At 58.3% G+C, this 24,939-nt stretch overlaps 9 protein-coding genes across 9 annotated transcripts; 5 read left to right on the top strand and 4 right to left on the bottom strand.

Annotated features, from left to right (window-relative positions):
• Nucleotides 1-315: 315 nt before the first annotated feature.
• WHR41_00369 (uncharacterized protein) lies at nucleotides 316-1,609 on the top strand (the record flags this gene model as incomplete). Its single annotated transcript, XM_069368975.1, has 2 exons — nucleotides 316-671; nucleotides 725-1,609. Exons 1-2 carry the CDS (start codon nucleotides 594-596, stop codon nucleotides 1,607-1,609), a joined length of 963 nt encoding a protein of 320 aa, XP_069233948.1. The 5' UTR covers nucleotides 316-593.
• Nucleotides 1,610-2,133: 524 nt separating this feature from the next.
• Nucleotides 2,134-4,976, bottom strand: WHR41_00370 (uncharacterized protein; the record flags this gene model as incomplete). Its single annotated transcript, XM_069368976.1, has 2 exons — nucleotides 2,134-4,762; nucleotides 4,813-4,976. The coding sequence occupies 2 exons, from the start codon at nucleotides 4,974-4,976 to the stop codon at nucleotides 2,134-2,136; spliced, it is 2,793 nt and encodes a 930-aa protein (XP_069234006.1).
• A 2,852-nt stretch (nucleotides 4,977-7,828) lies between these two features.
• On the top strand, nucleotides 7,829-11,551 carry WHR41_00371 (uncharacterized protein). Its single transcript, XM_069368977.1, has 2 exons — nucleotides 7,829-10,913; nucleotides 10,972-11,551. Exons 1-2 carry the CDS (start codon nucleotides 8,353-8,355, stop codon nucleotides 11,096-11,098), a joined length of 2,688 nt encoding a protein of 895 aa, XP_069234007.1. The 5' UTR covers nucleotides 7,829-8,352; the 3' UTR covers nucleotides 11,099-11,551.
• WHR41_00372 (uncharacterized protein) lies at nucleotides 11,453-13,550 on the bottom strand. Its single transcript, XM_069368978.1, has 3 exons — nucleotides 13,322-13,550; nucleotides 12,262-13,265; nucleotides 11,453-12,185 (listed from the first exon to the last, which is right to left on the bottom strand). Exons 1-3 carry the CDS (start codon nucleotides 13,403-13,405, stop codon nucleotides 11,945-11,947), a joined length of 1,329 nt encoding a protein of 442 aa, XP_069234008.1. The 5' UTR covers nucleotides 13,406-13,550; the 3' UTR covers nucleotides 11,453-11,944.
• An 802-nt stretch (nucleotides 13,551-14,352) lies between these two features.
• On the top strand, nucleotides 14,353-15,077 carry WHR41_00373 (uncharacterized protein; the record flags this gene model as incomplete). Its single annotated transcript, XM_069368979.1, has 2 exons — nucleotides 14,353-14,629; nucleotides 14,689-15,077. 2 exons carry the CDS (start codon nucleotides 14,353-14,355, stop codon nucleotides 15,075-15,077), a joined length of 666 nt encoding a protein of 221 aa, XP_069234009.1.
• A 939-nt stretch (nucleotides 15,078-16,016) lies between these two features.
• On the bottom strand, nucleotides 16,017-17,147 carry WHR41_00374 (uncharacterized protein; the record flags this gene model as incomplete). Its single annotated transcript, XM_069368980.1, has 1 exon — nucleotides 16,017-17,147. One exon carries the CDS (start codon nucleotides 17,145-17,147, stop codon nucleotides 16,017-16,019), a length of 1,131 nt encoding a protein of 376 aa, XP_069234002.1.
• Nucleotides 17,148-19,129: 1,982 nt separating this feature from the next.
• WHR41_00375 (uncharacterized protein) lies at nucleotides 19,130-21,223 on the bottom strand (the record flags this gene model as incomplete). Its single annotated transcript, XM_069368981.1, has 1 exon — nucleotides 19,130-21,223. One exon carries the CDS (start codon nucleotides 21,221-21,223, stop codon nucleotides 19,130-19,132), a length of 2,094 nt encoding a protein of 697 aa, XP_069234003.1.
• Nucleotides 21,224-21,914: 691 nt separating this feature from the next.
• WHR41_00376 (uncharacterized protein) lies at nucleotides 21,915-23,243 on the top strand (the record flags this gene model as incomplete). Its single annotated transcript, XM_069368982.1, has 1 exon — nucleotides 21,915-23,243. One exon carries the CDS (start codon nucleotides 21,915-21,917, stop codon nucleotides 23,241-23,243), a length of 1,329 nt encoding a protein of 442 aa, XP_069234004.1.
• Nucleotides 23,244-23,646: 403 nt separating this feature from the next.
• On the top strand, nucleotides 23,647-24,927 carry WHR41_00377 (uncharacterized protein; the record flags this gene model as incomplete). Its single annotated transcript, XM_069368983.1, has 1 exon — nucleotides 23,647-24,927. The coding sequence occupies one exon, from the start codon at nucleotides 23,647-23,649 to the stop codon at nucleotides 24,925-24,927; it is 1,281 nt and encodes a 426-aa protein (XP_069234005.1).
• Nucleotides 24,928-24,939: the final 12 nt, after the last annotated feature.

A 24,939-nucleotide genomic window follows, 5' to 3' on the forward strand; every position in this document is an offset into this window, starting at 1 on the left:
CAGAGCCTCTATCTGTCCTAGCAACACTTGGACATACAGTGGAGCTCGTATCCCCAACCCCCAGAGTTGCATGTGGAGCAGCCGACCCGTCTCGCTTGTCGATCTCGGTTCTCACAATCCGTCGGTTAAATGGCCCAGGAAACGTCGGGTCGGACTCATTCCTTGCCGCGTATGACGACTGGCGCGTAAACGATGTAATGCCCGTGGGGTACTGTAGCATTTGAATAAAACACAGCGCTCAGATGCATAAATCGCATAAACCCAACTCTTGGTTCGGCATCCACCCCGCCCCGGAAGCTTCCCACACTGCCTTCCGGAAGGATTCAAGATATAGTTGGCGCTCACCCGTTAGTGCTGCTTAGGCATATTTTACGGCCGCAGGGCGTACGGAAGATTGTATGTATGGCCTGGGAAATGTGGCGTCGCTCGTGATGAGCGAGCTCTAGAACACCTCGTCGCGTGCTGCCTCGGCGCGGGATTCTGGCCTGTGTACCTACAGGTGGAGTCGAATGTCCCAGCTGATAAAGCACAGGCATCTGTCTACTGTATAGAATCCAGCGTTCCTCGACAACCCGAGCGATAAGATACTCGCGATGCCTTTCACACTCGATCCAGATGTTGCAGCCGCGCTCGCCGCAGCTTTCCCAAACGGCCGTCCGGCCCCGTTGCCTGTATGATGAAGTAGGAACCCTTGTACACGGTCCTGTCCCTGACCAGGTTGTAGGTCGGTGATGTCGCGGCAAGGCGGCAAAGGCAGAACGCGATTTTCGACGGCCTCGCCTCCAGCTTCCCAGTCACCCCGAGCGTGCAGACAAAGGACTTCAGAGCGAAAGCCGAGGACGGCTACGAGATCCTGCTGCGGTGGTACTTCAAAGCCGGCTCCGATGCATCCTCCAAGGGCCCTGCGATCCTGCACATCCACGGTGGCGGCATGATTGGGCTGTCCGTGGAGATACTCGACGCCTTCCCTAAAGTCTACGTCGCGCAGACAGGCGTGCCCATGCTGAGCGTCGATTACCGCCTCGCACCCGAAGTGAAAGCCCCTGTTCCGATGAAGGACTGCTACGCCGGCCTCGAGTTCCTTGTCGCGCATGCGGACGAGCTGGGCGTCGACACCAGCCGCATCGCGGTCATGGGCGAGTCTGCAGGCGGCGGACTGGCCGCTTCGCTCACGCACTACGCCAAAGCCAAGGGCGGTCCGGCAATATGCAAGCAGGTTCTCGTCTACCCGATGCTGGACGACCGTACTCAAACCATCGATCGGAACACAGCCCCGTATCTCATGTGGGACGTCAACGACAACATCACCGGCTGGCAGGCTATGCTCGGCGATGCAGCGGGAGGCCCTGATGTGCCTGCCATCCACGCGCCCGCACGCATGACAGTCGAAGAGGCGATCGGCCTACCACCTACGTACGTGGACGTGGGGCAGCTGGACTTGTTCCGCGACGAGGACCTTGAGTACGTGCGGAAGCTCGGGCTGGCCGGCGTGGACGTGACCTTCCACTTGTATCCTGGCATGCCTCATGCCTTCGAGAGCATTGCCAAGGATGCGAAGACCACGAGATTTGCGATGGAGCAGAGAGTCAAGGCTCTCACGAGTTTCTAGATGATTTACAGTGGGAATAAACAGACCAGACGGCAGAGTCAGTTGAACAGATCTGTTCCGAGATCACAATCGCAATGGTGGTGACTATCAGGAAACTCCGATACACATATTTATGGGGATTTGCCTTTACACGCATCTCAATGGCCAAGGGATACTTCTGTCGCTTGATGTCGCTTACAGTAGCTTTGAGAGTAGCTTTGAGCTCGCAGAGAGAAAACTTACTGATAGTCTCTCATCGATGCGTATCGTGACCAATGTCAACCGCCCGAGCTGAATGATGCCACAAGAAGGATATAAAACAGCAATTCGAATGCCTCTGGATAACGTGGCTGTTCATGTAAAAATTCTAGGAACTGGTCCCGGCATCTAAGCTCCACAACCGATCAAGGACCAAGACTGCAGCTTCGCATGCCTCTTGCCTGCACAGGGCCTGCTTGGAACGCCATTCTACACGAGATCCCACTACGTATCTGCATGAACCACCTACCTTCCAGCACAATCCCTCAGTCCACGTCTCATCCCTTTCAAGCTACATTGGTAGGTGCAGCCACACCTCTAGGAATCACACCTGGCGTCGCGGATCCCGGCAGGGCCTCAGATGTGATCAGTGGCTCGTCTACATCGCGCATTCCACCCAAGCCGCCAGCCTTAACCGGATAGTGATAAGGCGGGCCAGACACGGCACGAGGCTCAACGCGGGCGGACTCCGGACAATTCTCAGGCATCGTGAGAGTAGTCGCAGGCGCCTGGTTCGGGCAGACTGCTTGCCCGCAGACTTCTCGAGCCGGGAACACCAGCTGCCCGCCGGCGGCCCTGAAGCACCGGCACGCGTCGGCTTTGACGCCCTTTTCCCCGTCTTTGCGGTTTTGGATCAGAGTGCAGGGCCCGAGGTCGGTGTTCACGGGCACTGGGCATTTGCAGGTGGCCAGGACGGGTTTTGGCTGTTCAGTCGTGAGGTCGGAGCCATGAGTGTCTTGGGCAGAGCTGGTCGGTCTCGGCGCGTGTGACTCGAATGACGTGCCGCCATTCGGACACGCGGTCGTGCCGCAGATGGTAGTAGCCCAGACAGCTTGAGACTCCTTCTGAGACTCGCAGGAGCAAGACCACCGGACGTCAGGAGGGCTGCTACGCCTTTTAAGCCTGGCCGACTGCGCGGCCGAAGCTTCGTCTTTCAGTGATCTCGCGGGGTCCATGAAGTCGTCGCCGTGCTGCGAGGGCTCGGGGAGGTCGATCTGCGTCAGCAGTGATTTTGCGGGATCGATGAAATCGTCCATTGGTTCCGAGCTGGTGGTGGTAGGCGGAAGTGAGTTGGATGTGGGAGGGTGTGTTGTTTTCCGGCTGAAGGGTACTTCGGGAACCACAATAGTACACTTCCCCAGACCGGCGCTCATAGGTAGCATGCAGTGGGCACGGCGGTCTTCAGAGGTCGTCGAGGTGCCGCTAGAAGACGCTACGGTCAACGAGTGGTTTCGCGAGTGCGGCATGCCGGAAGGCGAAGAGGTTCGCGAATGTGTGCTCGAGGTCATGTTGCCCTGCGAATGGGTCGAACCAGCTTTCGTGGTATTACGTCGCGAAGAGGGTCTGATCCCGTTCTCGCCCTGGTTGTCGTCAATCTGCATGGTGATGTTGGTGCCAATGGGACAGGAACCCCCAAAATCGCCTTCCTCGCCTTGGCCGAGGTTCTCCAGATCGTTAATCAAATTTGCAGTCAGATTTGCGCCACGAAACCCGCAAGAAGGCACGGTCATAGTTGCATTCTCCAGGGCACCCAGAGACTCATCGCCTTGAATCAATGTGTTGTTCAACGGGCAGGACTCGGCGCGCACGGCACCATCCTCGGCGCCATCTGGTCCTTGAATCAGCGTCGCGTTCGACGCAGGGCACGACAGCGTGGCATTATCATCAGGCATGGTGCCATTCCGTGATTTGCAGGCCTGCTGTTCAGAGCTCCCTTGATCATCATCGATCGAAGGCGTTGTGCCGCTGAAAAGCGGACAGGTCCCGTTATCCAGTTTCCCATCCCGGCCCTGGTCGTCAAGCACACTGACTTCTGCCCCTGGACAGGTCTCGTTCTTGGGCTTCTCGGGTGGCAGTGTGCCAAACTCGCCTTGCGGATCTCCCGGCGAGATAGTGACCATAGCCTGGCATGCCTCATCTACAATCGACGTCGTACTCGCGAGGACTGCACAGCCTTTGACGACCGAGCTGACGGTCTTCGTACACGGTGTGAACGTCGACCCGCCAGAGACAGACAGCGTACAGTATTTGGTGAGCTCGGTCGCCGTCGCAGTAGCTGAGCAGCTGTCATAATCCGTTGTAGTGGTAGCCATGACATCGCAGCCTTTTGTGGTATGCTTCTTCGTGCTGGTGCACGTCGTCCGGGCCAGCGGCATGGTGGATTTGTTTCCCATCATGCCGAATTGCGTGAAGATGTTGCACAAAGCAGTGACATCTGTCACAGTCCGGGTCTCGCATTCGCTTTTTGAACTCTCAGAGGCAGTTGGTGAATCGGACAGGAAGGGTACAGATCCCGTGGGCTTCGGATGTTCTGACTCTTCGAGAAACGTCGGTTTTGGCCTATGGGAGGGTTCGGGAGTAGGGCGCTTTGGATCTTCCGGGTCTTCTGGATCTTCGGGCTCATCTGGATCCTTGGGGTCTTCATCAGGATGCTCAGGATCCTTAGGTTCGTTCGAATCCTCAGGATCTTTGGGATCATCCCCACCAGGCGGAGGCTTCCCACCAGGCGGCTTAGGCGGTTTGGGCGGTTTCCCTCCACCGCCTCCTCCACCTCCACCTCCGCAACCAATCAAGCATATTTTCAAATCGCACAGCGGGCCTAAGCACCCTCCGCCACGGGGCACGATAATGTCGCACAGAGGACTATGGCAGCCCAGGTCGAGGCGCCACTCAAGAGGCGGACCAGGCAACCCGCAGGCGCCGCAGACCCTTCCACCTGGGTGGTCGCGCGAGAAGCCGGCGATGAAGGGGCCTGCGGTGGGAGCGGGCCAGAGGGCATAAGGGCAATTTGATGTGGTTGTTGCTGGCGGGAAGACGACGGAGGTGGGAAGGAAGCTTTGCCCTTTGAGGTCCCAGCAGGAGCCGAAGCTTTTGCGGCAGCCTTTGTCGAGCGCGCAGGATTCTTGGTTGGTGCCGCTGGCGAGGCGTCAGTGGGGAATCGAGGGGAAGGGATGGATTCGACTCACCATGTGCCGTTGGCACTGCAACATTGCATATCGGGGCAGCTCTTCATGGCATCTGGCCCACACATGCCACCATTTCCGACTGGATACTTCTGTTTTGGACAGACGGTGCCAGAAGGCATTGCCACATTGCAGGAGTCGGTCGGATAGAGCGGAGCTACTTTCATCGTCTTGTCTGGAGCTCCGCTTGACATGGATCCCACAGCGATCGGTTGTAGCCCCAGCTCTGTCACAACCGCTGAAGGAATGGAAATGGTTGTCGCATATGTATAGACAACGCCATTGAGTTCCTTGCACACAGATGTCGTGACCGGAGGGTATTGAAGCGTTGCAGGCTTGTCGAATGACAGTGGCGGGAGGGTCAGCTTACAAGGAGGCTTGCATTGAACACCCGTGGCGGCTTCTCGCCATTGGCCTGTCATTACGGTGACTTCTTCGCCAGCAAAGGAATAGTTTTGAGAACTAGAACGTGTGAGATGGTCGCCGGTGCTAGTCGTTATCGGTGGCCTGCTCATCCCCTTGCTTGTCTCAGAAGCTGTGACTGACACTTCCATCCACCCTGCGCTGGCAGACCCTTTGGATGTCGTGAAGATCCAGGTGCTGTTCTGATGGGCTTCAGAGGGCATTCTCGTAGAGTCAATACTGCTGCCAGCTATGCCGTCACTCGCAACGCCGGTCTTAGATCCTGATCCGGTCACGCTATCGTTTCCCGTGGTGCCTTTCGAAGAACTTGTTGGACTGTCCTCACCTAGGCTGGTCATAGCAGAAACGCTTGCAGTGTGAGATCGCAGCTCCGATCTGGTATTGTTCCGGAGAGATGAAGACCTTCCTATGCTCGGTGGCATGTTATCTGGCGCAGGTGAAGATGAGTTGATCCATTGGCTCGGCAAGACAGAATGGCTGGAGTGAAGTGATTCATTGAAGGTGCCTGGCGTAGTATGAGGGGCGAAGCCTGATCCATGCAAGACTGATTCAGAGGTGACAGACTTGCTGGAGACATCACTGCTGGGAACGCCTTGGTTAGACTTCCCTGGTTGAGATCGAGTAGTAATCGATGATAGAGACGAGCTCAAGCCGTTACTCCTGACAATGCTTTGACTAGAGGTGCCCAATTGAGATCCAGCAGCACTCAACGATTGAGATAATCCCAAGAGATCACTCCTGGAAGTGCTCTGGCCATGGGCATCCGATATAGATCGAGCAGTGCTCGATGCTTGGGAAAACCCCGATGTCGTGGTCTCTCCATCTGACACGGAAGGGACGTAATAAGGGTTCGGCGTAGCGGCATACAGCGTGCGACTGAATGTGTCCAAGCTGAACTGTGTCCCTCCCAAGGTCGTCACCTGTCCGGCTGTGAGGGGGACACGGTATGTGCCGAGAGGCCATAGGAAGCCTGATTCAGAAGCGCCTTCTATGGCGACCTTTCTTACCCAAGATGGCGCGATTGAGTATGGCAAGCTAGTATCGAACGACCTTGCTTCAATGCGATTGGCTATCGAGGCAGGCGCTGTGACATCTTTGCTAACTTCGAGGCCGTGAACTGTGATCTGTGTTGTAGTGACGTGGGTTTTGATGATTGTATGAGCAGCTACTTGGAATGTTGCAGAAAGCAGCAAGAGCCCAGTGAGCCAGTTTGGAGCCATGCTAAACGTCAGCGCCGTGGTACAGAGGCCTGCTGGGTCAGATTTGTAATCGAAATTGCTGCTAGTAGATGTTCTGAATTGAATCAGCTAGCAGATGATCGGTTGAGCCAGGTGATTGGCCTGCAACAGCACCAGCGAGCGACTTTATAGCGGGATGCTAACCTACAAGCAAGCAAACTATCACACATAATGACCTTCGCTCGTGCCATTTCGAATCCATGTGCTAGACGAATGCCAATGCGAGTGTGCTGGGCTGCAGCAAACGCGGCGACGGCCACGTCGATGGGTGAATCGAAAAGTGTCCTGGAGACGGGCAAATACATAGCTCAGCGTGCGGACGAGCAGTTGTTGTTATCTCTCACACATCGAGGGCTCAGTTCTAGGGGCTCTTGAAAATTCTCGACTACGATACCTGGGGTGCAAGACCCACGTATCGTCGCAGACATTCTAATTGATAGCAGTGTGCGTTTTGTTTGCAGAACTTGGTGGACGACCGAAGAGACGGTGATGTTGACATTTTGGCTGAGAAGACGAAGCCGGCAGCGCTTACGAGAGGTCTCCTGAGGATCATCGAAGCCGATTCGGCCATGTTGGACTCCCAAGGTCGTAGCATAGCTTTACCGCGCTACCAGCTCTGCCACGATCAGGAGACGATGAAGATCGCATTGAAACAGAAGCCAACTTAGCCATTGAGCCATCACATAGCAGTCCCGTGACACAATTCGGTGCCCATCAACAAAGGGGTGGTGAACGCGGCACGCCAGCGTCGGCCGTTCGGCATGGCGGGGCTGAGCTGAATGTGTGACATGAAGTGATGTCGAGGTTGACTTCTCTAGTGGATCGCGGCACGAGCAACAACGGGCGGGTAAGAGGATCGGTGGAGGAGTAGCAGGGGGAAAGGGGGGCGTTGTGCACTGGCCGTTGCGGGCACGATGGCAGCGCATCGCTCGCTTATCGACAAGAGGCGGATCTTCAATTAGAACTCCATGTTTACGTACGTCATGCACCGGCGATGGCGTGGCACCTGCTCGTGCGACAGCTGCGCGGCGCAAACGGCGAGGGCTGCGGTTGATGCCGGCTACGGGCGAGACTCGCGCGGAAGGGTTGGCAGATGCAGAGCAGAGGGACAGTAGGTACAGCAGATGCTAACCAGAACGGAGTGCTGACGCGCATGCGAACCGCTGGTCGGGGCCGGGTCAGCAGGCGAAGGTTTCTGCGCAGTGTTTTCGTCCTTCTCGAAAAGTCTGACGCCGGCTTGGCACACGCAGCAGCGCCCGGGAATCCCCAGCCGGAGCGCGGCCCACACAGCAGAGCAGCAGCAGCCAGAGCGGGCAGCCAGCAGCGCCGCTCCGCCAGGCGCGTCCTGCCACTCCGTCGCCGCGAGCAGCGTTGTTTACCTGCCGCCCGCTGTGCTTGCTCGGCAGCGTCTTCTCATCATCGACACCACCCACAACCACACACCACCGCCGCCACCTCCCTCACCTCCCTCACCACCTCCACCACCGCCTCCAACACTCGCTCCGCCCTCACCGCCGCCGCCGCCCGGCCGCTCGACCAGCCCGCCGGCTCCGAAACGCGCGACGGCCTGCGCACTGACTCGCCCGCCCGCGCGGCACCTGCTCGTCCACCGTATTTGCTCCAACGGTCACCACCTTCTTAGCGTCTCCAGGCTGCCTATATTCATTTGCCTGCGACAAATATCGCCTCAGCCACCCTCCTCCGCTATATGCCGTTGCCTCCTGGTCGTGACCTTGTCGCTCGCTGGTAGCGATCACGCCTTGCATTTGGGACGAGAGGCCTGACGCCGCCGACCTCGCCCACGTCAGACGCCACGACCAAAACAACACCAACAACAACAACACCTCCTCCATCGCACGAACACACCCACGCCGCCAACGCGATGCCGCCATCTAGTCGCAAGGGCAAGACCCGCGCGCGCCGCGGTGCTCCCGCCGCCGAAGTCAACGAGCCCTCCGACGCAGAGACTCCCGAGGCCATCGCAACACCCACACGCGCTTCTCGAAAACGCACACGCGGCAACGATGCTCCGGCGCCTGCCGCTCGCAACACGCGTCGCAAAACCAAAGATACCCGAAATGTTGAAAGGGAGGACACCGAAGGCACCGAGCCTCACGACGTCAGCGATGATGGCACCGAGCCTGCGCTGCCCAACGAACTCGAGATCGTCGCCAGCTTGAAGGTCGCGGACAGACAAGTCAATGCCACAGAAGACTTCGCGAACGATCTTCTTGAGGGTCAGGAGAATGTGCCAGGCTATGGTAAGATCGCCGGTCGCGATTGGGCTTTCATTATTAGGAAGGTGGAAGTCAACATTGGTCGACCGGAGGCTCACGAGAGACTGCCCGCTGAAGATGTTGGCGGGCAAGCCGGCACACCCTCGCACAAGACTGTCGTGGACATCGACCTTGGACCTGATCGTCAAGTGTCGAGATCTCACGCGATTATCTCGTACGACGGACCTTCCGGCAGCTGGTTTATCGTGGTCAATGGCCGCAATGGATTGCGTGTCGATAATAACCTGCTGAAACGCGGCGCCAAGTCGTTCCTCAGGAATGGAAGTGTGATTGAGATCGCAGGAACGCAAATGGCTTTCATCACCACTCCAAATGACGACGGCGACGGCCCCGTCTGGGACGCGTCGATCATCCGACAGGCGCAAAGGTCTTCCGAAGAAGATGACGACGGATACGACGACTCGAGACTCAACGGTCGCCCGCCGCACGCCCACCCTCAGCACCGCGGACAACTACAGGATGCCAACCGTCAACCGCCTCAGTACAACACCCAACAGCAACAGCAGCCTCGTACGCACCCACACTCACAGCGTGCCTCGGGACTGCACAGTGGCCCTGCCGCCGTGCCACCCGGTACTCCTCTTCGTGCCACAACGGGGACTATTTCCAAGTCTTCTCCGTCTGCGAACTATGCTCGCGGCATCACCATGGAGTCGACCGAAAGCATCGATTACTCGTCCAGCACCGCTAAGGATTTGAAGCCACCGCACTCGTACGCACAGCTTATCGGCATGGCTATCCTTTCCACACAGGAACAGCAGATGACGCTCAACAATATCTACAAATGGATCATGGCGAACTATGCTTTCTATCGCTTCAACACTGGCGGCTGGCAGAACAGCATCCGCCACAACTTGAGCTTGAACAAAGCTTTCACCAAGATCGCCCGTCGGACTGATGAGCCTGGAAAGGGAATGAAGTGGATGATTGAGCCGACCGAGTTCGACACATTTGTTCAGCAAGGCATGAAAGGCTGCCGTCGTCCGGCCGTGCAGGTTCCGATTGGCGCAGCTGGATCTCCCTCCAGCCCGATTCACCCTGTTCGCAACCCGCCGAGTAGCGCCAACGGTGTCAAGCGCAGAGATGATGAGACAACACCGCCATTGCCTCCACCGTATCCACGACCAAACCAAGCTTTTACGCCTGACCGTGGCTCCAGGCGAAAGGATGTGGATGGCTCCAACATGGGCCTGGGCATCAACGAGAATGCCATTGACGCTGCTGGACAGGAGGCAGCGTACAATCTCGACTATCTCCGTTCCACTCCTCGCAACGGACTGACAGCCGCTGCGAATGCTGCTGGCTCCCCACCTGCCCTTTACGTGAACGACGAGGGACGCGTTGGACCTATGGATACCCCGTTCCCGCTCCGTCCGACTGCCCGCTTCGCGCCACCAAGCACCTTGCGCCGACCTAGCGACTTCATTCAATTCTCCTCACCCGCGCCTTTCTGGAAGATGGAAGGCCTGGTTGGCAGCACGCCCTTCAAGCCCTACGACATGAGCCCTCTGAAGACGCCGTTCCTGAGCCTCAAGCCCAAGATCGAACCTGCCAGTGACGAGGATGAGAAGAAAGTCATGGAGTATGACGAAGACAAGGCTACCAGCACCGCCGACATCAAGTCGCCGACGTCAGCTGAGGGCGGTGCAAAGTCAGCCGTCGACGAGAAGCCCACCGGCCGTCAGAGCCCCATCATCCCTTCGTCCTCGCCACCCCGTCCCACCAGCGAGGGTCGCTTTGCTGGTGCTGAAAGTCCGACCGCCGCCCGACCCAGCACCTCTGGCTCCAAGGGACTCAGCTTGCTCGCTGCAGCAACGAAAGAAGCAGAAAAGCTCCCCGAGTCATCTGAATCTGGCGCCGCGGATTCGCAGCAGCCCGCTCAAGGTGCGAACGGCTATGCCCACGGCATGCCAAGCGCACACCCTCTCGCTGCGCCCCCATCCCTCCGTCCCAGCCCCATCATCCACAATGGGTTGAACGAGATGCACCCGAGCGGCGGCCAGGCCGGTTACCAGCAGTTGCCGCCACCTCCCCACGCCGCGCAGCAGCAGCAGCAGCACCAATACCAGCAACAGCCACAGCACGGCTACCCCGGAATGGGCGCCGGCGCACAGGACGACGACGACGAGGGAATCGATCTAGCCAAGTGAGTCCCACCTCCTCCCACCGTGTCCGAACTGCACGATGCTAACTAAATATCACAGGGGCTTCCAGCCAATCGGCTCCTTCCACCAGCGCAACCACATGGGCATGCACAACATGGGCAGCTCGCACCCTCTCGGCGTCGGCGTCGGCGCCCCCGCTCCCAGAGCTGGCTCTTTCGGCCGTTGAGCTACGCATGCCCCCCGCCGTAACCGGTCCTCCGCAGGACCCTAATGATTTTTTCCACGTACCGAAATCCAACCCAGGATGCTGAACGCGATACACGATTTGGCGCGCGTGAGCACTCGGGCTCATCGCTTCACGGCCTCGAGCCTCGAGTCGCTCAGCCGCTTTGTTTTGGTTTTTCCCGCTTGGAGTCTGTTTCTTTGGCTTGCTTGCTTTTCATTCTGGGCGCAACAACTGGGCCCGGGCAACCGGGCCGGATAGATGGGCACCATTAACCTAACGCGCTGCACGACTTTGATAACGGCAATGGCAGGGTGTTTTTTGCTTTTTGGGAATTTTCGGCGCTGAGAGAGGTTGCTTTGCTTTTTATCCACTGTAGGAGTATTGGCTTGGCTTGGTCGGGACTATGGATGTATATAAGAATGAATGACGCCAGCTCTCTCTTTCACACACACACGCTTTGGATTTATGTCTCTTTCTCCCTGTCCTTTGGAATTGTATTTGGGCGGGGTCCGGTGCTGTACTGGTTCCCGCTGAACGATGCCACCAGTGAAGTGGGATGTGTTCCAGCGGACATCGCGCATGGCCAGCCAGCTCGTGATCGCGTGAAGTCCCTTGGGAATTTGAAAGGTAGAATTCGGATATGCCGACGCCGGAAAGCTCCGGGATTGTAGATGTATGATATAAGTAAAGTAGGAAAATGCCCAGCCGCCCCGAACGCCCGAGGTATGATCCGATCCAATGCCATTCCATGTCCTTCCCTCTATATACGCCCCTCGCGAAGCTCGCAAACCTCAAGAATGAAATTGCAAACCTCACGCCAATGGGAACCAAACCACAGACAGCCCTTCAAGGCCTCCGCCTCAGGTTCCGCCTCAGCCACTCGACGGTCGGCGGGTTGACGATCTCGTTGAACAGCGCGGTGCCCCAGACCAGCAGCGCGAAGCCCAGCACCTGCAGCCACTTGAACGTCTCCCAGCCCAGGCCCAGCGAGACGAGCCAGATGAAGAGCGTGCGGCACGTGTCGATCGTGCTGCGCGCCGTGGCGGAGATTTGGCGCGTCACGGAGAGGCCGAAGAAGTTGAAGCCGCTGGTGGGAGGGAGGGAGTGTTAGCTAAGGTATGGGCGATGGGGACGGGGAGAGGGGAGAGAGGAGGGGGTCTTACCCGATGGAGATCATGATCAGCACGGATGTCACGGCGATGGTGCGGTTGGTGAACATCTCGTGGAAGCCCTCGCGCGCGTCGAAGTAGCCGCCCTTGCCGCGCGGCGTGCGGCCGATGGCGGCGTGCAGGACGCCGGTCCCCACGAGCGTCACCACGAAGCCGAAGACGCCTTCCCAGCCAACGACTTGGATCGGGTCCATGCTGTAGCGCTCCATGATCGATTCTTCGAGCACGAACTGCGAGGCGGTGAAGATCTGCGCGCCGGCGATCATGATCACGCCGAGGATCGTTTCGGCGGGCGTGTGCACCTCAAGAGCGCCAGCGGCGGCGCGCGCGTAGTTGCGGATCAGGTTTCCGTGCATGTCGGGTTCAGGGCTGGTGTCGCCGGGGAGAGTTGGGGGAGCCTTCTCGAGGGCGCCTGCGAGGCCGACGAGGGCAACACCAGCGACGACGATGAAGAGGGAGCCCCATTTCCAGGCTCCGAGGTGGCGGCGCAGGAAGATGACGGAGAAAAGGCCGACGAAGAGGACAAGCGCGCCGCGGGTCATTTGGTAGATGCTGGCTGCGACAAAAAGCAGGCCGGCGTTCATGAGGGTCGTGCCAAGGATATCGCAGATGGCTGGGAGAGCGAGCAGAGTCACCCGCCATCCGTTCAAGGGCATACGCTCGATATTCTCCTCTTGCGCATCGGCAAATGGCTTCGACGGCAAGTTCGTAGGGTCGACCAGCGTCTGGGAAGCGGAGAGCTCGCCGTGGGCTATCTCGTCATCGAGGTCGGAGCCCGCATCCTCCTCCAAGTCGCTGCTATCTCGGCGCGGGACTGGTGTGTATTCCGTCTCTTCTATGCTGTCCCCGCCCTTTCCTGTCAAGCGCTTGACCAAGTATGTTCCAAGTACCACTAGCCAGCAGCCGCTCTCGCCGACGAACATCTGAAGGGTTTGGAGGACGGGCTGCTCGAAGTTCTTGGGTTTGGAGGTGTCGCAGTCGGCTACACATTGCATATCCTGCACTAGTTTGTCAATGGCTATTCACGCCTCACTTGTCTCAGGCTCCTACGTACCTGATACTTGGTAAGTAACGTGTTGCAGACGCCGGTCAACAGCATCATCGCAACCAGGAACGGGACGAAGCCTTTGGTCGACATGATGGCGTTTCTAATCTGATGTCGCCGGGCAATAGAGACGATGGTCGTAAAGGTCGCAGGACACTTTCCCTCACCCTCGTCTATCGCAAGAGGGGAGCAGGGTGGAGATGGAGTGAGTCGTAGCAGCACGTGCTCGTGGTCAAGTGAGGTATGAGCTCACGCGCGCGCGAGCTGATACGCATTGACCTCCCGATTCGGCCGAGGCTGTGACGCTAGCGCATCGGTGAATGAGATGGCATCCAACAGCCGCATCCTTTGTTCTCGGCTATCGAAAGGCTGGCTATATCTCGTCGAGAGAGACCCATGGCTGACATGGTGATTGCAAGCGCTCCGAGTGGACGTTTCGTGCACCTTCTGGCATATAGTAGGTTCTCAAGCCCGAGATCCAATTCCGAGACCAGAAAATTGCGAAAGCCCCAAACAGGTCGGTCGCGATTGATAGTTGCTATGTACCTAGGTAGACCGTAACCGCACGAAGCCTAGACATCGATTTGATAACGTTCTAATTTACTCAGACTGCATGGTCAACATGCTACATGCTACATTCCCAGCTGTCAAAAACGCACGCTCATCGACCTGGGTTCCGGGTGAACATTGGGAACATGTATCTCAGCCCTAACCCTAAGAACCCCAAACTTTGGCGGGGACCAGAATTACGACATCTTCATCATTGTCCTCGCGTTCAGATTGCCGGACATATTGAACGGAAAATAGCTAAATACTCTGGAAAACCGAAAAGACTACGCTCTGGCGCTCACCCAGGAAAGTCAGCAATTATCCTGGGCGCACGTCCGGTCAAGCCTACCAGCAGACACTGTTCAACACGGTTCACAAGCAGGCGACATGTCGTAACAAAATCCCGCCCTGCATTCAATATCCGAACACTGGAATCACGAGACCTCAAAACACACCTAAACGCACTACCCAACCTCACCAACCAACCTACCATGGACGCCTCCACCCCCGCCTCCACCCGCGTCCTCGCCACCCCCGAACTCCTCGAACTCATCCTCCTCCCCCTGCTCTCCCAACTCCGCGACCCCCTCGAAAGAGAAGACCCACGGTCGCCCAAAACCCGCCAGAACGCCACCGTCCTGCTCTCCCTCCTCGCCCTCCGCGCCACAAACCGCACCTTCTCCGCCCTCCTCACCACCACCTCCCCCCGCCTGCGCCGCGCCCTCTTCCTCGCCCCCGCCCACCCCCAACCCGCAGCTGGAGCTCCGAGTCCGCCGGCCACCTGCCCGCCCCCCTGCGCTCCTTCTACCGCTGCCCGGCCCTCAAAGCCCCCCCTCTCCTCAACCCCATCGCCCAAACGACTTTCCCCGCCTACCACTTCCGCTTCTGGCACCTGGCCCCCGAGGCCTCAGGGAACAGGTACTGCGCGTACCTGATCGTCTCGCGCGACGACCTGCGCGCGTACCGCGCCGTCGTGGCGCGCGGCCCGAAAGTGCTCGACCGGATGCTGCTGGCGCAGCCGCCGGCGGTGGCGCTCGAGGCGCGGATCTGGGACGAGCGCGACGAGACGCGGGAGTATCTGGGGCGGACGGCGGAGCTGGCGGACCCGAGGATCGAGAGTCGGGAGGGGCTGACGGTGGGGGAGGTGCATAGGCGGGTCGGGGAGATGTTCGATCGGCATGCGGATGTGGTTGCTATTAAGCTGACGACTGTGTGAGGGGTGGCGGGAGGGGGTTGGTGTTTGGGGGAGCGATGCGCGGTGCCCTTGTTCGCGGAGGGAACCGTGGTGGGACTCATTTTGGGGGATCTGTCCGTTCTGGTCACAGGGCGTGTAGGCGTCTCCTGAGAAAGCCCGGCAAGGAGGGGAGATGTCAACGCCCGCGGGCAAAGGAGCCAGACAGAGCCGGCGGGGTAGAGAGAAAGCGCGTGGGCCGAGCTGAGGGTGAAGGAGGTGCTGTGGAAGAAGGCAGCTTCACCTCAGGTATCGCAAAACATGTGGTGAGAGCCAAGAGGCTCGCTAGCAGGGCCATTACTGGTCAAGGCAATAGCGAAAAGAGGGTGGTCACGAGACTGTTGGTAATGAAGACATCGAAGTAATTAAGTGCGCGGTCATATGGAAGGCGTACGGAGTGAATAATAGAGGAGAACAGAATAGGCATGCATAGCGATTTTCTTCCATTAAGCCTAGAAACCTACCACACGTCCCCTTGCTGTCCGCAGCGATACCAGTCTTCTTGTTATTGTTGTGAGCCTCCCCCTAATAGAACACCTTATTCAAATCAAACAGCAAAAGACCCCAGACCTCCCAGAAACTCCTCCCAAACAAGCAAAAGCGAAAACGAACCCAGAAAACAAAAAACCAGAGCAATGCATACGCCTTGACTTTCCACTTCGCGGTGGATGGGCGTGGGTATCGTTACAAGCATTCCCCCGCCGGAAGACGCAGTCTCGGAGCGGGGAAAAAAAGCATTAAAATCAAAGGGCCGTCAGGGGCCGTTGTGTGCTGAGTTTGGAGGAGTGTGTGTGGCTGGGTGTTTCCAGAGTCGGCTAGGAGTTGTGGAGTTCGGGTGGCGTTGTGGTCAAGTCGGGTGATCAAGTCGGAGGTTGACATACTCTTGCGACCGAGTGCAAGTGCTCCAATGGCCCTTGAAGCCGATCAATCCTCCCAGATCGTCTCCAAATCAAGATCCGCCCTCCTCTCGCCGCCGCAAACACTCCACCGCTTCCTCTCCCTGCCAGAACCGCCGTTCCGACCAAAGCCGAAGCCTCTCGGCACGTCCAGACTCCGCCGCCTCGGTCCGTCCTCCTCCTCGTCACTCTCCGCAATCAGCTTAAGTCGCTGTGAATCCTCCTCGGCGGCTTCGGACTCGAGATCGGGCACGTCCTCGATGGTGTCAAGGGAGCTGATAGAGGGCGAGCGGGAGCGGACTGAGGATGGAGTGGAGGAGATGGAGCTGAAGGAGCTGTTGCTGGCGTGGTGGTGGAGGGCTAGACCGGAGGGGAATGCCTCGTTGTATTTCTGTGGACCGAGGCTGGGGCTGGAGGATGCGGAGCCGGAGCTCATGTTCAGAATGGTGTTCTGGTCGATCACGTTGGCGGGGAAAGAAGTCGGGGCCTGCTGCGCGTTTGTGGGCGCATTGGCGAAACTGTGCAGTGGTGAGGCGGGCCGGCGTCTCAGAGAGCCAGAGCGCGAGAAGGATGCACTTGCAGCTGCGGCAGGTTGTTGGCGGGGAGTGATATCCAGCTCGCTGTCCTCTTGAATGATCTCGATCGCCCCACCAGATGTAGCGGTGTTGTCATACCAGCTGGGCGACCGGGGAGGCGGTGCGTAGGCCTCTTCTTGTCCTGGCTTGAAAGGCGAGCGTACTCTCGCGGGCGAGCGGTGCGCCGGTGAGGGAGACAGTGAGCCGCTAGAAGGAGGGCTGGCAGACGATAGTTCGAAGGCTCGGTACGCTGAGTTTGCGGTAGGCAGGGAGTGTGCTCGGGCCATAGGTGGTGCTGCTAGCGGAGAGCCGCTGGAGCGAGATCGAAGGTGGGAGCGGGCGTAGGGGGATCGGTTGCGGTGGCTTGAGGTCGGGCGACTGGCGGGTGGGCTGGAGAAGTATGTCTGCAAGAGGGCGGCGGGCGAGGGTTCGGTGTGACTACGTGAAGAGTCTGGGCGGAGTTTAGGCAGGGCGTGTGCTATGTCCATGTCCACGGCGTGGGTGGGTGGTGTCGCAGGCTCTGCGGACTCGACGGAGCGGTAAGGCAGGGCCTGATCGGGGTTGTCGGGGCGGTTGTTGTGCATGACGAGGGATGTGGGCGGTGTTTTGTGAGGAGTCGGGCCGCAGACCAAGCAGGGTTGTTTGGGTCGAGGAATGTGCCGGGGTCCAGAAGGATCGGGCTGCAGTGATGGCCAGCAACACTGAGCGACGCAGTCGGCGGGGGAATGAAGCGCAGTCGTAGGGTCGGGTTTGGTCGCAGAAAGGGGAGGGAGGGTGCAGCAGGGCGTGGAGGAGGGCGAATGGCAGACGGCAGGCGTCGCTGAGGCCGAATGGGATTGCAGGTGAGGGCAGAGGGTGCGAGGGCGGCGTGGACAGGCACTGACAGGCGAGACAGGCAGACCCTGGGCGGGCGTGTGGAGACGGCGGCGCTGTAGGGCGGGCGATCGTCCCAAGCGCAGATGCAGATCGCACGCAGGTGTTTGCGGCGGGCGGCGGGATTGGTGCTTTGCTGGGGAGGACGAGAGGAGGGAGGCTGCACGCAGGGAGTGTTCGTGGATATAGCAAGCAGGCAATGCTCCTTCAGGCATCCGGCCAGGCAGTCCAGGCGACTGGCGGCCGAGGCGTTCTAGAGCCACCTGCACGCGCTCGCCGGCGCGGTGGGGCGATGGAAGACATGTGGCCTGCACCGCGGCGTAACGCACCCTCCTCTCCACGCCTGACTCGCCGTTTGCCTCGCAAAACGCGCCAGCCTCGTCTCGCCCGAGAATAGCTGCCGTCCTGCAATCATTCGAGCCATGCCTTGACCACACCTGGGCAGAGACTCCCCCTAACCGTGCACAGCATCGCCACAACAGACTTCATCTCCCATCCTTAACGACCGCACCGCAAAGATCATCCACGCGCAGGTGACCACGGGCTCAGGCGGAGCATTCCCCAGAGAATCCACACGGGGACGGCGAGCGCTGCAGGAACCGCGTCTGCTGCGGGCCACAACGGCGCCGCTCATCCACCCATCCATCGACCGGCAGCGCCTCCACTCGGCGCCACGCGCCTAAAGCGGCTGCATGGCCTCGTATGCAAACCATCTCTGCCCGGTGCCGGTTGCGGTCAATAATGCAGGTGCAACGCAACCCACATGCCGCCGTCAACAATGCCGGCGCGCTCAGCCTGTCAGCCGTCTTATTACCTGCATTTGTGTCGCCAGATCTCAGCCTGCGGACGACCGTGACGTGACGTATGCTGAAATAACATCATGATAAACCAACGGCGTCGCCGCATCTCAAAACCGCCACCAACGCTCGCCGATTACACTCTCCACGCGAAGCGTAAGCAAGCGGCAAACGCCTATAGCAATCTCTCCGCTATACCTACCTACGCCCCCGCGCGGCCGCTCGAAAGCGCAGCGATCTGCGACCGCCGTCGTGTAACCCGCTCCCCATAGGCTGCTTGCACACCTCACGGTCAGTGATCACTTCCTTGGCACGGCCTACAACACCGACAGTCCGCCCTCGTGAACACCGCGCATGAACAGACACCCGACGGCAGGACTTCCTGTCTTCAGCCCTCGCGGCCGTGTCTCAGTCCGCCGGAGCACATGCTTCCCGGGCGCTGCCGCCGGCGGACGCGCAACCAGCAGCGTGAAAAGTCTGAATCGTGGGATGCGCTTCTTTGTCCCAACGGACGGGAGAGAGGGATGGAGCGGCTATTCGCGTTGCACAAGCTGCTTGCGTAAGGTACCTTGCCTGGCGTCTTTCGCAGCGCGGGACGGAGGGAGCCGGGTTTGCGTTTTCGCGACGATGATCGGCGTTCTGCACGACTTGTAGCGTGCCAGAGGGCGCGAGCGGTGAAGATGGGAGTTTGTATGGATACTTTGGGACTCGGGCGGAGTCTAAATCTCACGTGAAGACTGAGAGCGCGTTTTGCGAGATTGCAATTGTTCTCCAATGGCTGGGTGTTCTGTGCTATGGCTTCACACACTTCGTATTCAATTGACTTCACTTCTCCCAAAAGTCCACGCTCTACCCAGCAGCTGTCCGCCGACACCTCGTGATCGAGCGGGCTTCGCTCACTCCTCCAAAAACTCCACGCTCGAGTCGGCGCCGTCCGCCTCGTCGTCCCCGTCGTCCGCCCCGTCCAACCCGCCGACCGTCTTCCCTCCCCCTCCCAACCCCCCCACAGGCGCCTTCGGCACCTCGTCCTCGAAAACCCACCCCTTCGCCTTCATGTCCCGCCACTTCCACGCGACCTTCAGCCGCAGCAGGTCGCCCGTCGCGACCGCGTCCTCGAGCGAGTCGTGGCCGCGGTCGCCGCCGGCCTGCACGTCGCGCTCGAGGTGCTTCTTCGCGAGGGCCTTGAGCCCGTTGCGGAAGGGCAGGCCGCGCGGGTGCGGGAACAGCAGGATCGTGTCGACGATGGCCGGGTGGCAGAGGCGCGTGGCGTTCAGGTCGTTCTCGATCGCGTGCCCGACCAGCGGCGTCGAGGGCGTGAGGTAGGCGCACAGCAGGGCGCGGGCGTCGGCGGGGGAGTCGACGATGGGCAGCGCTCCTGCGCGGGCGGACGCCGGGTCCCAGGCGGCGTGCGGGATGGCGGCTGCGAAGTGCTCGGGCCAGACGCCGGAGAAGCGGCTGTTGAGGTCGATGATTGTGCCGAGCGGGCGGACGAGGACGTCGAGCAGCGGCTCGTGGTCCGGCCAGCTGACGGCCGTCAGGCGGATGAGCTCGAAGCCGAAGGCGGTGTGGGCCATTTCGCAGTCGAAGCCGACGGCGCCGGGGACTCTGCCGTTGCGGTCTTTGGCTGGGCTGGGGTTGTCTGGGGTGGTGATGAAGGGGAGGACTGCGGCGAGGCGGGCTGGGCTGGTGGGTTTGAAGACGTGGTCCTCGGAGCTGGTGCAGCCTGGGGCGCCCACTTGCTCCATACAGCAAGGATAGTAAGGTTGGGTGCCGCCTGTGTAGTGGTCTGTTTTCTGTTTTGGAGGGAAGATTCTCTTGCTGGGGTGGTGCTTGCAAGGTCCGTTGGTTGTGAGCTTGCCCTCCTCGTTGCGGTCTGGGAAGACGCGGAAACGGGTGCCACAACGACTACATTCTTCGTAGTTCATGCTCATCTCGACCGCCTTGGCGGCTTCCTCAGCCTCTGCAGCAGCAGGTGGTACTGGGATGTACCCGTACTCAGCGAGTTTGCTTTGGTCGGAAACAACAAGGAGCTGCGCAACTTGAACCTCTTGGGCAGAGGTGAGGCCTGTAATGATCGTCCTCCCCTCTTTCTTGGCCTGCGGTTTCGGGGCATTGTTGAAGAACGAATCCTTGACAATGCTGAGAAAAGCCTCCACCTTCATCTTACGGTATGCCGCGATGCGATTCTTAATGACGTTCGGGTACACTTTAGGCTGTTGGCGAGCCGCTTTCTCTTCTTCATCCAAAGCCAATTTGATGACCTCCTGATCACTAAGCGCATACATCTGCAATCGACCCGGTGGCACATTTTGAATCTGCTGAGTGCTTGATTTGAGCTCCTCGTTCAAGCGTACCATGTCTTTGTGGAGATGCTGAATGAAGACTGCACGCTTGGCGTGGGATTCAGGCGCGTTCGGCAACATTCGCGGATTCAATGATTCTTTCTTTTCAGGCGAAGCCTTTTTCAGCTCTGCGAGAGGGGTTGATGGGCTGTCGTTTGTGTTTGCTTCTTTCGGGGTTGGCTTCGCTCCAGCTCTCGGTGGCGGCGAGACTGGTCTGGAAAGGCTGGTGGGTGCATGCACCTTCGTTGCCTCCGGAGTCGCTGCTGCTTCGATGGAAGACGACAGCGGCGAGCTCTTCGGTTCGCTTTTGCGAGACCTCTCTGCTTCCAGGTCCTCCTTGATCTTCTCGGCGCGGCTCAGTGGCTTGTCCGCTAGAGTCTCGTACGTGACTCGACGACGCTTTGCAACCGGCTCGGTGAGCCTGTCTGAGGACGCCTGTGGCTGAGTACGATCCCCGTCGGTTGCTCCATTCGATCCTGAGAGTGGCTTCTCTGGATTTGTGGTTGGAGTCAAAGTCGCTGCAGGCGTTGCCGATGTTTCGGCTGCTTGCAGCGCGGGCTCATGCCCAAAAATGCAGTTTGTGAGTTTGCATTGATCGCCTGCAGGGCAAGGCATGCTCTTGAAGAAAGTCGTGGTGGTGAATACCATGGTTGAAATGTTGATTGCGAACGCCTAGTGCGAGCACTTTGGTGAACAGGAGAGGGTGAGGGTGAGGGTGAGCTTGAGCTTTTGTTGTGGTGACAACCGACGCGCAGGCTTCACTTTCGAAAATGGCAGGCGCGACCTTAATCGAGAGTCATGGCACGATTTCACATGTCCAGGATAGATTTGCGGCCAGCTGCTCAAGCCGTGAGTGGCACGCTTGCAATCCTTATTCCAATTGTTTTTGCACGTATTCGTGCAGCCAGCCGACCAGCTGACAGATCCGAACGATAGACCGTGGAAGGCCAGGCAAACGACCAAAACTCCGTATTGAATCGCCAGTCGATGGATTTGACCACGGAGTAGCTAAATACTGGCGTCACAAAACAAAGGCACGTGAAAGGGTCAGGCACTTGGCTAGCGGGAATGCGGTTCCTTGCATGCATCCACCGATGCCCCGGACCGGATCTTCGCGAAGGCGTTGACCCGCTCGCCGACCGCAGCCCTCGCGCTTGATTCCCTTCTGGCTCGTTGATGGCGTCATCTGGCCGGACTGCGAGATTCCCTATCGCTAACTCCGTCCGCCGCTAGGCTGCGACAAAATCTCCCACCTGCTATCATGACAGCCATATTACAGCAGCCTTCCGCGCAATTGCATCTGCCTCTAGCATATCATACACCCCTGCGATAGTCCACTATGGAGACTGGCGACGCGACCAAGGCCGAGCATCTTTGTGTGCTGGTCCACGGCTTATGGGGCAAGCCATTACATCTCAACCACCTCAAGGATACACTTCTCGAGCATCACTCGGATGGCCGACTGTACGTCTTGGTGCCGCACAGCAATGCCGAATATCTCACCTACGACGGAATCGAGCTTGGAGCCGAGCGCATCACGAACGAGATAGAGCAGAAAGTCGAGGAGCTGGAGAAATCAGGCGCGAAGCTAGGCAGGATCAGCATCGTTGGATATTCTTTGGGAGGGTTGATTGCGCGCTATGCGGTTGGCCTGCTATACAAGAACGGCCTCTTCGATAAGTTGCAGCCCACGAACTTCACGACCTTTGCCACACCACATTTGGGAGTCCGGTCGCCTACAATAGGATACGGCGGAAACATATGGAACACGCTGGGCGCAAAGACTTTGAGCACGAGTGGCGCGCAGATGTTCCTTGCAGATTCGTTTCGCGATACCGGAAAGCCGCTCCTGAGCGTGCTTGCAGAGCCCAGCAGCATATTCCTTCAGGGCTTGCGAATGTTCAAGAACAAGTCAATCTATGCGAACACGATCAATGACCGGAGCGTGCCCTTCTACACTGCTGGAATCAGTAGAGTCGACCCGTTTGTTGATCTGGATGCCATTGACTTGCACTACCAGTCAGGGCAAGAGCCCGAGAAGCAAGTCATTCTGGAGCCCTCGAAACCTGTCACCCCACGGCAAAGCGCAGAAGCTACTCGCTCGCTTTACGAGCGTATATCAGCGGCATCCAGCAGTGTCCCCTTCTACGCGGCTATCACGCTTCTTCTTCCCATTGGCGCTACTTTCTTCCTTCTGAACTCGGGAGTGCAAACGTATAGATCTGCACAGCGCGTTCGCATGCACGAAGAAGGTCAATCCGGCTTCAAAATCGACCGTTATCGAATGCCGCTACTCGAGAACGCGCAAGCAATGCAAGATCGCATGTACAGGAGCCTGAGCGAGCAGAAGGAGCAATATCTCCCCACACCCCCTCCCGAGCCTTCTTCAGACCCGGCTTCCTCTTCCTCCTCAACTGTCATGACAGAAGGCAAAGAGCTGGCTCGCGAGGAATCAAAGAAAGAGGGTTCGCCGTTTCCCATCTTGGCCTTGACGCCCGAGCAATTCGCCATGATCGACAACTTGAATGATGTGGGCCTGACAAAGTATCCCGTGCACATCAAGAATGTCCGGCATACTCATGCCGCGATCGTGGTACGCACTGCTAGGGAATCGTTCTGGGAAGGCAAGCTGGTTTCGGCGCATTGGGCGAGTAACTTTGAGTTATGAGGTGTTTTTTATTTGGTTCGTTTGATTTACAGCGTCAGCGTGGTGCACAGGACAATATTTTTGGCCAGAATTGCTTCATGTGGTAGAGGTCATCTAGCGAAGGTGTTACAATAGGATCTGCATGGACATTTTCAGAAAAGCCAACTTTGATCAGACCTCCATGTCACACCAAGATAAAGAAATGCGCCCTATGAACATTTGTGGAGAAAAGACCAAGATCAAGATCAAGCTAGTGTACTGTCATGCTCTGTATTTTACAATATGGAACGCTATCACATGAATTGAAGCCGCCCATCAAGGTTTGCCCCGCCAAACGTGGGCAAGGGATCAGTGACGTCCCTCCACTTTGAAGCAGCAGCCGCCTCGAATCTCTTAACATACACGAAACAACAACACTCGCAAAATGCCTTCCGCAACACCCATCCCCGATTCGGCCATTCCAGCAAATCCTCCCGACCTCTCAAAACAGCTACCTAAACTCACACCGCGCCGCCGCCCACAAGTCGAACAGAAACCTTCAAATCCGCCGCCTCCCACTCCTACGTTGCCTGCTGCACCGAGTCTCAACAACCATGCATTCGCTGCACCCTCACGGCGCATTCTCTCAGAGGAAGACCACAAGACGTTCCTCGAGTCCGACACGCACAACTTGATCGTCAGCTTTGTCTTCACCCTGTCCGACTCCGTCCGCCAAAAGACCGTAAGCGACGTCAAGAAGTCAGATGCAGCGCAGGATGCTACAATACTCGCGCTCTTAGCAGTCCTAGACGATGCCGATGAATTGCTCAAGCAATGTCCTCCCCTGGATACTGGATCGCGGTTCGGCAACCCCGTTTTCAGGACATTCCTTTCAGAGGTGGAGAAGAAGCAAGGAACATGGCACGAGAAGGTCGGTGTGAAAGACGCGTCGGCGGTCGCAGAACTCTCAACATACCTGTCCAATTCCTTCGGCAACGGCACGCGCATAGACTACGGATCAGGCCACGAGCTGAACTTCATCCTCTGGCTCCTCTGCCTCAGACAATTGAATCTGATCCCCGACTCGGCCTTTCCGGCTCTCGCGCTCATAGTCTTCCCGCGCTACTTGAAGGTCATGCGCGACGTTCAGAGCACGTATTACCTCGAACCGGCGGGCAGCCACGGCGTCTGGGGCCTGGACGACTACCAGTTCCTACCTTTCCTTTTCGGGGCGAGTCAGCTCGTGGATCATAAGCATATCCGACCTCTCAGCATCCACAACCAGATGATCGTGGAGGAATGCGCGAAAGACTACCTGTATTTGGATCAGATCCAATGGGTCAACGCCACCAAAACCGTGCAGGGACTTCGTTGGCATAGTCCCATGCTGGACGACATCAGCGCTGCGAAGAACTGGGGCAAGGTTGAAGCTGGTATGAGGAGGATGTTTCTCGCAGAGGTGCTAGCGAAGCTACCGGTTGCTCAGCATTTCCTGTTCGGCAGCTTGCTTCCTGCGGCGCCTGATATGAGCCAGGATGCTGAGGCTAAGGTGGGCGACGAGGATGTGGGTGAAGTGGAAGTCACGGTGGATGGCATGAAACATAAGCATAGCGCGAACAGCTGGGGCGATTGCTGTGGCATCAAAGTACCTTCTGCGATTGGTGCTAGGCAGGAGGCGAAGAAGCACGGTGAAGATGGCGGATTGAGACGCCTGCCTTTCGACTAAGGGACAGGCAAG

The sequence above is a fragment of the Cladosporium halotolerans genome (assembly GCF_011745625.1).
Source record: "Cladosporium halotolerans strain TM138-S3 chromosome Unknown Sca1, whole genome shotgun sequence".
Lineage (NCBI taxonomy): Eukaryota > Fungi > Ascomycota > Dothideomycetes > Cladosporiales > Cladosporiaceae > Cladosporium > Cladosporium halotolerans.